At 56.3% G+C, this 11836-nt stretch overlaps 1 protein-coding gene across 1 annotated transcript; it reads left to right on the forward strand.

Annotated features, from left to right (window-relative positions):
• Positions 1–671: 671 nt before the first annotated feature.
• Positions 672–10181, forward strand: Acads (acyl-CoA dehydrogenase short chain). The gene is made up of 10 exons (XM_021631815.2): positions 672–819; positions 2055–2218; positions 7376–7525; positions 7728–7839; positions 8220–8371; positions 8582–8752; positions 8830–8967; positions 9163–9258; positions 9358–9414; positions 9497–10181. The coding sequence occupies exons 1-10, from the start codon at positions 780–782 to the stop codon at positions 9647–9649; spliced, it is 1233 nt and encodes a 410-aa protein (XP_021487490.1). The 5' UTR covers positions 672–779; the 3' UTR covers positions 9650–10181.
• Positions 10182–11836: the final 1655 nt, after the last annotated feature.

Below are 11836 nucleotides of genomic sequence, written 5' to 3' on the forward strand. Positions count from 1 at the left end.
AGGACTAGTGGGAGAGAGAACGAGTAAAAAAAAATTCCCAGGGGCAAAGTGTAAATAAAAGGATGCATGTAAAGGCCGTGGACTAGGGAAGGTGGCAGGCCAGCCTGGGTGAGGTGGCCTTCATGAAGAGCGTCCAGGCAGGGGAAGAGCTGCCACCGCAGAGCTGCTCAGGGAGCCAGGGACTGCACTGCCACCGTGTGGAAGTGGGTGGGCAGGGATGGGTACTGGCTCTTTTCTTCTCTCCCTAACACTGAACCCAATGCCTTATGTCTTCTAGGCCAGGGCCCTACCACTGAGCCATAGTTCCCACGCCCTCTTTATACTTTTATTTTTAAGATACCACAAAGTTGCCCAAGCTGGCCTTGAATTTACTTTGTAATACAAAGAGATCTTGAACTTGCAGTCCTCCTGCCTCAGGCTCAGGAGTCGTTAGAATGAGAGAGAGAGAGCGAGCTCTTTAGCGGATAGGTTCGCGGACTGAGGGTTTTGGACCGAGGATTGATTGCTTGTTCCTGCGTCGTCAGTAGCCTTACTAAAGACAGGGCAGGAGAGGGAACAGACTTTGCGTTCCCTGGACTGGACCGCGTTAACTTCCCGCAGGTGGCCTGGCCGCTGGGTGGATGTTGTCCCACGGCTGTGCGCCGGCCCCGCCCCTGCAGTGACTGGGCGTGGCCCAGGCCCTGCGAGGTCCCGCCCCTGCGACCAGATGGGCGTGGCCCGGGGCCTGCCAGTCTCCTCCGGAACTGAACAGCTACAGGAGGTCCTGGAGATCCGTGCCCATGGCCGCTTCTCTGCTCGCCCGTGGCCCTCTCCGTAGAGGTGAGTGCGCTCGGGCTGTGCCCGCGGAGCCCCAGGGCCGGTCACACGGCGGAGATCCTGGCGGGGGGTCCTGCCGTGGCCGCGGGCGGACGAGCTGGGAGCTCCCCGCGGCCGCGCGGCCTTTGCCCTAGTTGGGTAGCCGCTGGCCCGTGCGGGGCGCGCGCTCCGCAGGGATCCCGGCTCCTGCTCGGCTCTCTTCCTGTGGGACCCTCATCGCCAGCTCCCCCTTCCGCGGTCGCATCCACACCCCTACCCCCAGCTCAGCCCTAGCCGAGGTTCTGGGTGAGTTGGTCTTCCATTTTGAGGCCTGGAGTTGAACGCTGACCTGTGACCTTGGACGTGACGCCAGCATCAAGTGGTCCAAGTGTGAACCGTTTCTGTCCTAAGCGTTGTATTTAATCACAGGCTGCATGTAAAATCGCAGTGGTTGGCGTCTGACGGGCGTTTCCATAACGTTAGCGGTTAGTTGTTTTTATGACCAGCGCTTCCCTTGGCTAATCTGGGTCCACATTACAGACCTGTGTGAAGTACTTTTTTAATCCCGGGAGCCGAGTGTTGCTGTTACAGTTTATAGAAATCGAGACCCAGTGAAACGTAAAACCCTTTCCCGAGGCGTTGTAATTTGGAGTCGTACATCGAGGATTGAAGCGTTTGGCAAGCACTTAATCGTTCAGTTAGTCTGGGCTTTTCAGAAACAGCCTTCTTGACATCGTATCAATAAAGGTTTTTTCCCCTTTGAGACGGTGGTTAGGGGTGTTTTTATTTAATGTGTTTTGCCTGCACACATCTAAATGAAGTGTGCCTTGTCTCACAGAGGCCAGAAGAGTGCATTAGATCCCCTGAGACTTCAGTCACAGACAGTCCAAGCCACCCAGTGGGTGGGAGAAACTTGGCCAGGTTCCTCTGAAAGAGCAGCAAGTGCTCCTAACCGCCGAGCCATCGCTGCAGAGCCTGAGGTGGAGGCTTGACATTGCATAGGCTAGCCCCAGGCTCTAGAGATAACCTACTTCAGTGTTTGCTGTTCTTGCAGAGACCTGGGTTCAGATGGAAGCAGCCGTGTTGGGCAGCTCATAACCACCTGGAACTCCAAGTCCAGGGGATCTGGCGCCCCTTTCTGGCTTCCATGGCCACCTACATGCATTTGCACATACGTAAACACATACCAGGCACATAAAAAGAAGTGAGTGTTAAGATCTCTTGCACTGTTCTTCCCTGATCGGGCCCTGCTCTGATAGCTCTCCATGCTCGGGACTGGCGGAGGTTACACACCGTTTACCAGTCTGCGGAACTACCCGAGACACATCAGATGCTGCGCCAGACATGCCGTGACTTTGCTGAGAAGGAGCTGGTCCCCATTGCAGCCCAGCTGGACAAGGAGCACCTCTTCCCCAAAGCTCAGGTGAGAGCAGCAGCCTCAGTAGACACAGCAGCCAGGGGCACCAAGACCCTGGGAAGCTCACTGCATGCCCAGAAGCTTGGCTTTGTTCAGCGTCAGGCAGCTGGTCAAAACCTGTAAAATTTTTAAAAGATTTATTAATTTAGTGCCTATTTGTCTGTGTATCGTGTGTGTGTGTGTGTGTGTGTGTGTGTGTGTGTGTGTATAATGCCAGAAGAGAGCATCATATTTCCTGAAACTGGAGTTACAGACAGTTGTGAGCTGCCATATGGGTGCTAGGAATTGACCTCTGGTCCTCTGTAAGAGCATCAAGCGCTCTTAACCTCTGAGCCATCTCTCCAGCCCCTGTTTTGGTTTCTTGAGACAGGGTCTCAGTATGCAGCCCTGACTGACCTGGAATTTTTGCTGTGTAATCAGACTGGCCTCAGACTCGCAGAGCTCTCCCTGCCACTACCCCTTGGGTAGCGAGATTAAAGACATGTGCCGCCACACCCGGCCCAGTGGACCTCTCTCTCAAGCTTTTGTTATCATTGTGCCCGTGTATGTGTGGCATGCATAGGAATGTGTGTGCGCTTTGGCATGTGTGGAGAGATCAGCAGCTGGGGGGTGGCTTCTCTCTTCTTTTCCCTTTACATAGATTCCGTGATCAAGCTCGGGGCATCGGGCTTGCCTGGCAGGTGCATTGCCCACTGAGCCAACTGCTATAATTGTCTTCTTTTGCCTTTGTGTGTGTGTGCAGTGTTACAGGTGATTGTGAGCTGCCTGGGGTGCGTGCAGGGATCTGAACTCTGGTCCTCTCGAAGAGCAGCTAGTACTCCTAACCACAGAACCATCTCAGCCCCGTAGTCATTTCTACAAAGCTAAGGCAGCGGAGAAGGGAGAAGTCCAGCTTCCTGGGCTTGCTGGTCCTGGAGGCTGAGGGCCTGCCCGCCTCTCTTCCTCCCCTCACAGAGACCCCACTTTTACATCTACACTGAGGCGGTGGGATTCGAGGCACAGCTCCAGGGGGCTTGACAGTGTCATTACAGTGTGAAAGTGGTTTCCCTGCTGTCAGTGGGACCCAGGGACAACTACAGGGATAGTGGGTGAGGAAGGGTTTTAGAGCCAGACTCAGACCCTGGGGCCTAAGCTCCACGGAGGCCACGACCTGGACCAGTGTGCTGACATCATCTACACTGACGGACAGTGCACCTGTTTTCCTCTGTGTTTTATAATTGCCTCTGCAGGGATTATAAAACTTTTATTTACATTTCTTATCTCTTTCTCTCCCTACTCCACCCCAGGCCCTTCCAACACCCCCACACCAGGGAAAGGGTTAGTGGGAGAGGGGTCACAGTTCTCTTAGCTGCTTCCTGCTGGTCAGGGTTCTTGTGTTCCTTGGAGCCTCCAGTCCTCATTTCAGTAGATTTCCAACTTCACAACAGCAACCAGGAGCAGCAAGGGGGAAGCAGCAGCACCCTTGTTCTTTCTCCAGTCTCCACTCCCTGGGCTCTGGCATTTATTCTCTCTCCAGAGTCCTCAGATTTAAACTATCTGCAGCTGGCACAGAGCTCCTCTCAGAGCCCGCAGGAGGCAAATAGCCTGCTGCTGTGGACCATCTGAATCGGTCCCACATCCCACACCCGGGACCAAAACAAAACCATGTTTACAGCCACATCATCCCTCGAACATTTTGTGCTATTGGAGAGAGGGTCTTGCCAGGTAGACCCTCAGTGTCACAACCGTTTACCTCAGCCCCCTCCTGAGTGCCAGGAGTATAAGCACGCAGCAGCACACCATGCCAGGGACCAGCGTTTGAGTCTTCACTGTCCTAAAATTCCATTCTGTACCTGGCGGTTTAGAACGCTATGCAGTAACAGGAAGCAAGCAGGCCGCATCCTCAGCTAAGAGACAAAATGCTGACCAGCGACCGCGCGACTCCGCAGCCACACGCAAGCACCAGGCTCAAGAGGCAGAGTAGGTTGGCACAGATGCTGTCTCGCTGTCCCACCCCGAGCTGCCACGCGTGATTTCCTCCTCCTAGCTGCGCTTCCGCCGTGTGTGTGTGTGTGTGTGTGTGTGTGTGTGTGTGTGTATGTGATGCTCAGTGCTGTGAGCCTGTCCCGGGACATGTCCAGCAAAGCTGGGTGCCCTTGTTCCCCCTCAGACAAACACAAGAACACCCTCATCAGCTTTCACTTTGAACAGCTGAACTGGAAACGGGTTAAAAAAAAAACCACCAGGTAGGCTGGAGAAAATGGGTTATTCACAGAAGGAATGCAGGTATTAAGAGGAAAGAGCTGGGTCCTGAATCCAGAGCTCCAGAGGCCTAGGCAGGATCTCTGTGAGTTCAAGGCCAGCCTGGTCTACATAGTGAGTTCCGGGCCAGCCAGGGCTACACAGAGAAACCCTATCTTAAAAAAAGAGGTGATATCCAGGTGTGGTGGTGCATACCTGTAATCCTAGCACTTGGGGAGGCAGAGGTGGGGGAATCTCTGAGTTCGAGGTCAGCCTGGTCTACAAGGGGAGTCCAGGACAGCCAAGGCTACACAGAGAAACCTTGTCTTGAAAAAAACAAACAAATCTGACAAGAATTTAGATGGTAAAGCATGATGTATTCCTGAGGCTGAGGCAGGAGGGTCCCAGGTTCAAAGTCAGCTTCAGCTATGTAGTCCTCAAAGCAGGGCACCAGAGTTCTTCATTGTGTCGTTTCTGCTAAGGAAACCAAGGCCAGATGTGGCTGCCTGTGTTCATGGTTGAGTCAGAAATGGACTTCTGAGCCACCTCTGCAGTACCTAAAGCTTAGCCATTCCTAAGCTTTTGCCGAGGGATGGTTTTATATAATAATATATAGCATTATATATATAATAGCAGGGTCACAGCTGGGCCAAGGGCCGGCCCCTATGAGGAAGGGCCAGGCTTAGGGGACGGCTGGTGCCAGTTTCTGCAGTTTGGCTGTTCCACAACCAAATTGGACTTCAGTCTTTTTATGCCTAAACTAACAAAGGAAAGAAGTAAATACAAGTTTACAATGGCAACGTTTACAGCCAACTTCAAAGCTCTTAATCTTGAGGTGGTAATTTTGGGGGGTGTGGGGTGTTTAGAGTCCCAGGCCCTGCACTCCCTGCCCCTTCTCAGGGGAGAAAAATGTTTTAAATTTGTTTTCTGTGAACTTAAAAATATATTTTATGTGTATGGGTGTTACATCTGCATATATGTCTGGACACCATGTGTGTGCCTGGTGCCCAAGGACCCAGAAGAGGGCACTGGATCCCCCGGGGACTGGGGTTACGGATGGTTTTTGAGCCATGTGGGTGCCGGGGAAGGAACCTGGGTCCCCTGAGAGCAGCCAGTGCTCTTCACCAATGAGCCATCTGTCCAGCCCCCTCCAGAGACTTTTATTTTAATCTTTTTATTTTTCAGTGCAGGGCATGGTGGCCCACGTCTGTGATCACAGCACTTGGAGGTAGAGGCAGGAGGATCAGTCCTTCAAAAAAGTGAACAGGTGGCTAGAGAATTCTAGGTTAGAGAATAAGAGGCCACGAAGCTCAGGAACTGGGGGAATGTGAAAGGAGTTAGAGGGAGAGGAGGAAAGGGAGAAAAATATGCAGAGTACTCATTTATGAAACTCAAAATAAATAAATATTGTTGGGGGAAAAATGTAGGGTGGGGATGTAGCTCATTTGTCAGAGTGCCAGCATGCCTAGCCCTGCCTCTAGCTTGGAGCACAGTAAGGAGTGCCCGCCTCACTCAGGCAGTAGAGGCCAGAGGATCAGAAGTTCAAGGTCACAGCAAGAACACGGTGAGAGTTTAGTACATGAGTACTTTACATCATTCCCCACTCCAGCTCCCCCTTCTAATCCCTCTCACATTTCCCCCAACTCCTCAAATTCATGGTTCAGTTCCCAGCACACACATGGTGGCTCACAACCATCTGTGACTCTAGCCCCAGAGGATCTGACGTCCTCCTCGGGCCTCCGTGGGCGCTGCACACACATGGCACACAGACACACTTGCAGGCAAAACATTCAAGACACAAAGTAGAGATAAAGGAAAAAAAAAAGTATCTGGAGAATGCACATTGGGTGCATTGTCTAGAGCTCCTGTGCGTTCCGTAGCTACAGGGGGTCATGGAAGCAGCCCTCCATCGAGTCCAGGATAGCCAATGGCTCAGGCCTTTCTCCTGAGGCCAGGCTGGCCCTGCTGTGGTCCACGCGTCTCCGAGTATCGGGCTAAAGGGTGAAGGGACCTCCCTCAGAGGCTGAGCTGAGTGACGGAGCAAGCTGATTTGTTTAGTTCGACCCCACTCACACCTCCTGCCTCTCACCCTTAACCATTGCTATTCTGTTGGTTTATTTTGTTGCTATTATTTGGTTTGATCTGGTTTGGTTTGATTTTTCGAGACAGGGTTTCTCTGTGTAAGGCTCTTCTAGACTCTCTTTGTAAACCAGGCTGGCCTCAAACTCATGACAATCTACCTGCCTCTGCCTCCCGAGCGCTGGGTTCAAAGGCGTGCACCACCACACCCGGCGCGATGTCCTGAGCTGGCCGGCTGCCTCAGTTGGTTAGAGCATGGTGCTATTATTTCTAATGTCTCTAAATAGAAATCCCAAGCGCCTGTCACCAATTCTTTTACTCACCGGCCTTGGGTATACAACAGTAAGGGAAGAAAACACAGAACCCCACAAGGTGCCTGTCCTCATGGCCAGGGAAGAAGACAGTAGTTAAAGCGACATGTAAACAGATGAGTTCCAGCTGTGCAAGTGTCACAAGGTTTGGCAGACAGAAGTGGGGGCCTGGCAGAGTAAGCATTGACAGGGCACACTGGAAGGCCCCGTGGTGCGCACGCACGCACGCACGCACGCACGCACGCACTCACTCACGCACTCACGCACACACACGCAGAGGACTGAAAGGTCAGTGTGGCGTTGTGCTTTCTGCCTCTTACCTCCAAGTCCTCCAGCGGCCCCCCTCCCCCAGCTGTTCCCCGTTGCAGCTGCGGGCAGAGATGCAAGCACCGTGACGTGTGGCCGCTGCGTGGCTGGAATGGGACAAGCAGGTCTCAGCTGGGGGAATGCCATCCCAGCATGAACGGTTAGGGTCCCGGCCCAGGGGCCGGAGGGTTGGGGAGAACGGGCTCTCGGCGGCTGCCCCTGATGGGACCACCCTCCCCGGGGTCAGGTGAAGAAGATGGGTGAGCTCGGGCTGCTGGCCATGGATGTGCCGGAGGAGTTGAGTGGCGCGGGCCTGGACTACCTGGCCTACTCCATCGCCCTGGAGGAGATCAGCCGAGCCTGCGCCTCCACCGGAGTAATCATGAGCGTCAACAACGTGAGCATTTCTGGGTCCGGGTTGGGGAAGCTGCCTGGGGTACGGGGTAGACCCTGGCCGCTGTCTCTGCAGCCAGCCACAGCCAGCCTGGGCTCCTGGGCTCCTCTCCTCGTAGTGGCTTGTGGCCTTAGTCCCCTGGGAGGGTGTGTGGAGAGAGCAAGCACTGGGGTGACCTCCGGCTGCTCTCCGCTGTCCCCGCCAGTCTCTCTACTTGGGGCCCATCCTGAAGTTTGGATCCCCAGAGCAGAAACAGCAGTGGATCACCCCTTTCACCAACGGTGACAAAATCGGTTGTTTTGCCCTCAGTGAACCAGGTACTGCATGGTGCAGGGTCGCCTCACCTCAGAGTCAGGGTGACAGGCAGAAGCCAGGTGCCCCCCAGAGGCAGAGGCAGGCCTGCTGTTCCTGGAGTCCTGAGCCACTGGAGGGGCCTCAGGGGGGGCTGCCGGGCTGGACTGCAGCTGCCTGGGTGCACCAGGAGACTCGCTGCCCACCTGGGGTGAGGGAAGGTTTGGCGCGAAGATGTTCCATACCTGCCCTGATCCCGGTGTCCTTTAAAGGTTTGGGAACAAGGTCCCAGCCTTAGAGGTCAGGTCGCCGTGTGTGCGTGCTTGGCAGCCAGGGCTCTGAGCTAGATGCCCTGGTGTGGCTTGAGAGGAGGCCGCGCTGGTCCTGAGTCTGTTGTTCCTGGCAGGGAACGGCAGCGATGCAGGAGCCGCCTCCACCACAGCCCGAGAAGAGGGTGACTCATGGGTCCTCAATGGCACCAAGGCCTGGATCACCAACTCCTGGGAGGCTTCCGCCACCGTGGTGTTTGCCAGCACAGACAGGTCCCGGCAGAACAAGGTGGGCCGGCACAGCCCGAGGGCAGGCCCTGCATTTCTGTCAGAACTTCCTGACCCTGCTGGGGCCGGCAGGGAGGCTTTCTCTGCCCAGTGGGTGTGACCCTCCTCCCCAAAGCCAGCAGTGGCTGGGGTGGGGCAGGGCTGGAGCTCTGTGGCTCCATGGGCTCTGGAAGCAGTTCTGGGGAGCCCTCCTAACTTGTGGGCCTTCCAGGGTATCAGTGCCTTCCTGGTTCCCATGCCAACTCCTGGGCTCACGCTGGGCAAGAAGGAGGACAAGCTGGGCATCCGGGCCTCATCCACAGCTAACCTCATCTTCGAGGACTGTCGCATCCCCAAGGAGAACCTGCTGGGAGAGCCAGGGATGGGCTTCAAAATAGCCATGGTGAGCCTGGCAGCAGGGCGGCACCCTGGGGCCCCGCTGGGCCCGGCCTGCAGCTCCTGACTGGGCGGTCCCCACAGCAAACCCTGGACATGGGCCGCATTGGCATCGCTTCCCAGGCCCTGGGCATTGCCCAGGCCTCCCTGGATTGTGCTGTGAAATACGCCGAGAACCGCAGCGCCTTTGGGGCACCCCTTACCAAGCTCCAAAACATCCAGGTAGGGGGCTGGAGGGTGGGGTTTCAGGAGCTGGGTCCCTGAAGCGGTACAGTTTTCACCTGCTCATCTGTCCTCTCATCCTGCCACAACCACCCCTATCACTCCAACCCCCCAGCTCCCCTGCCCCTCCTCCCCCCCATATCTGACCCCGGGGAGGGAGAGCTCCAGTTGATGGGTGGGGCCGGATCGTTGCAGTTCAAGCTGGCAGACATGGCCCTGGCCCTGGAGAGTGCCCGCCTGCTGACCTGGAGAGCTGCTATGCTGAAGGACAATAAGAAGCCTTTCACCAAGGTGCCCGTGGGGAGGGGCTCCCGAGGCACGCCCTGAGGTGGGGGAGGGGGGAATCCCTCTGAAAGTGAAGGTGTTGACTCTGCCATTCCTGGTGGGTAGGAGTCGGCCATGGCCAAGCTGGCTGCATCAGAAGCCGCAACCGCCATTAGCCACCAGGTGAGCACCAAAGGCTTGGGCATGTTGTCCCCCCCGCCCCCCGGGGGGACTCCTCCCTCCTAGAGCCTGCTTTGTCTCTTAGGCCATCCAGATCCTGGGCGGCATGGGGTACGTGACTGAGATGCCCGCTGAGCGCTACTACCGAGACGCCCGCATCACCGAGATCTACGAAGGCACCAGCGAGATCCAGAGGCTGGTGATTGCGGGGCATGTGCTCCGGAGCTACCGGAGCTGAGCCTCCCAGGGCTGGCTTGCCTGTGGACTGAGGCAGAGGGCAGAGCCGCACCTTCGCTGTGAGGCCTGGCCTGCCCGTTGTGCCCCTTGCTGGACCCTCCCAGTCAAACTGAGGGACGTCTGCCTCAGGGAGAGGGAAGGCCAGCTGCTGTGACCTGCGACCGAGAAGCTAGTTGGCAGCTCAGAGCTGAGCGTGGCTACCTCTGTAACAACCCACAGCAGTGCCTCTGTCTTCATTCGGGCAGCCTGCTGCGGGCAGGGCCACGGAAGGCCAAACGGCCCTGGGAGTCCCCAGTGCCATTCCCATGAGCCCTGCAACCCAGTGGCAAGAACCCAAGGGACAGGGCAGAGGTCAGGGGGAGGAGGGGTGGCCCAAATGGTGGCAGAAGTTCCAGCGTTGAGTCCCCTGGGTCCGCGTGGCAAGGCGGGGGGCTGGGTCATGGGGCCCTGGCTAGAGGTCAAGTGCATGCAGGTGTGTTGTTCGGGACACCTGTAGAACTGCCTGTGGCCAATAAAGCGCACCTGCACCCTGACCCGTGCCCGTGTCTGTCTGCCCTGACCCGTGCCCGTGTCTGTCTGCACTGTGGCTTCAGGCCAGAGCCCTCGCCAACAGTGTGTGTGCTGTGGGGAGGGAGGGTAGTGTCCTTGCCTGGGAAAAGCTGTGTCTGTCACCTGGGTGAGAGGCTGAGCAGCCGGCACAGAGGCCTGGGTCCTGGAGCGCTGGAGGGCTTGTCCCAGGCTCCGAATGAGCCGGGGGCAGAGAGGAGGGCGTCAGGAGCTGTTTTGTGTGGACTGCTGTGCTCTTGGTAGACCTGGAGATGGTGTGAGCGTCATCCTAGGAGTTTAGAGTCTGACTGTGCCACTCACTGCTCAGGCAGCTCCCAGGGTGGGCATGGGGAAGGCACAGGCTGTTCCTGGGGAAAGAGGCTCCTTCCAGTGTTCGTGAGGGCAGAGGGAGGCCTCCGAAGCTCCCAGAAGCGGCTCTTCCTCCTGGTTCCAGGTGAGTGGACATTTTTGTTTTCCACTGTCGCCAGGTTCCCCAAATCTGCCTCTTTGGGCTCAGGTGCAAGCCAGCAGCGCAGAGAGTAGCGGGTCCACTCTAGCTCACTCTACCTTGGGGCAGGCGGCTGCCACTCTTGAGTCACACCCTCAGGTGAGAACCCTGTGAGCCAGGAACAGTGGGCAGAGTGCTGAGAGTCTCCTCCCAGGAGGTGACTCTCTAGCAGGTGGTGTGGGGGTGAGAGCAACCAGGGGCCCACACTGGGCCTGGGCCTGACTGGGACCCAGCTGTCACTCTGCTTTATTGATCTTAAGCATCGTCACAGCCTTACGTTGTGATGAACTGTGGCCAGCTGCAGCCGAAGAGCTGCCCTGCCTGGGTTTCTTCATCTGAGGACTGGTGCCCAGCTCAGGCGCAGGGCGGCTCGGGAGCCTCGGGGTCCCTTTTGGGACAAAAGTAGCTTTGAGGTTGTTAAGCCAGGCTCTGGTCCGCACACCGGCGTGCGTCGAGGGGCGGAAGTGACTTCAGTGTGGCGTTGTTGTAGGTGGTGGCTTTGGCAGCCCGTTGGCTCACTTAGTTCTGAACTCACCCCTTGGGTGCGCTGATGCTGAATCATGGCAGAGTTGGTAGCAGACACCCCAGTCTCCACTCCTACATTCTTCAGCAGGTGGGTGTCCTGAGGGTAGTTGCGAGATGGGTCAGCTGCCCAAGTTGGGAAACTTAACCTCCAGGAGCCCGGGACTCTCTCAGACTGGCCAACTCTCTCAGTGTCACCTGGTGCTGGTGACCTGGGCTGGGACCTTGAGTTGGCTTCAAGGTCACGTGGGACAGCAAATTTGCTTTTGTGACACAGATGGGTTTTGTTTTGCCTTGTTTTGTTTGGGTTTGGGTGGTGGTGTTGGGTGTTTGTTTTTGAGACAGGGTTTCTCCATATAATAGCTCTGGCTGTCCTGGGCTCGCTTTGTAGACCAGTTTGGCCTTGAACTCACAGAGATCCACTTTCACCTGCCTCCTAAGAGCGGAGATGAAAGACAATTATTCAACAGGAGCTCGCTTGCTGGCATGCTGCTCTTGCAGAAGACCTGAGTTTGGTTCCTGGAACCCAAGCACCTGAAACTGCTGGCCAACCCTCAAGTCAGATTCTCTCTCTGTCTCTCTCTGTCCTTCTTTCCCTCCCTCCTTCCCTCT

Source organism: Meriones unguiculatus, chromosome 4 (genome assembly GCF_030254825.1).
Source record: "Meriones unguiculatus strain TT.TT164.6M chromosome 4, Bangor_MerUng_6.1, whole genome shotgun sequence".
NCBI lineage: Eukaryota > Metazoa > Chordata > Mammalia > Rodentia > Muridae > Meriones > Meriones unguiculatus.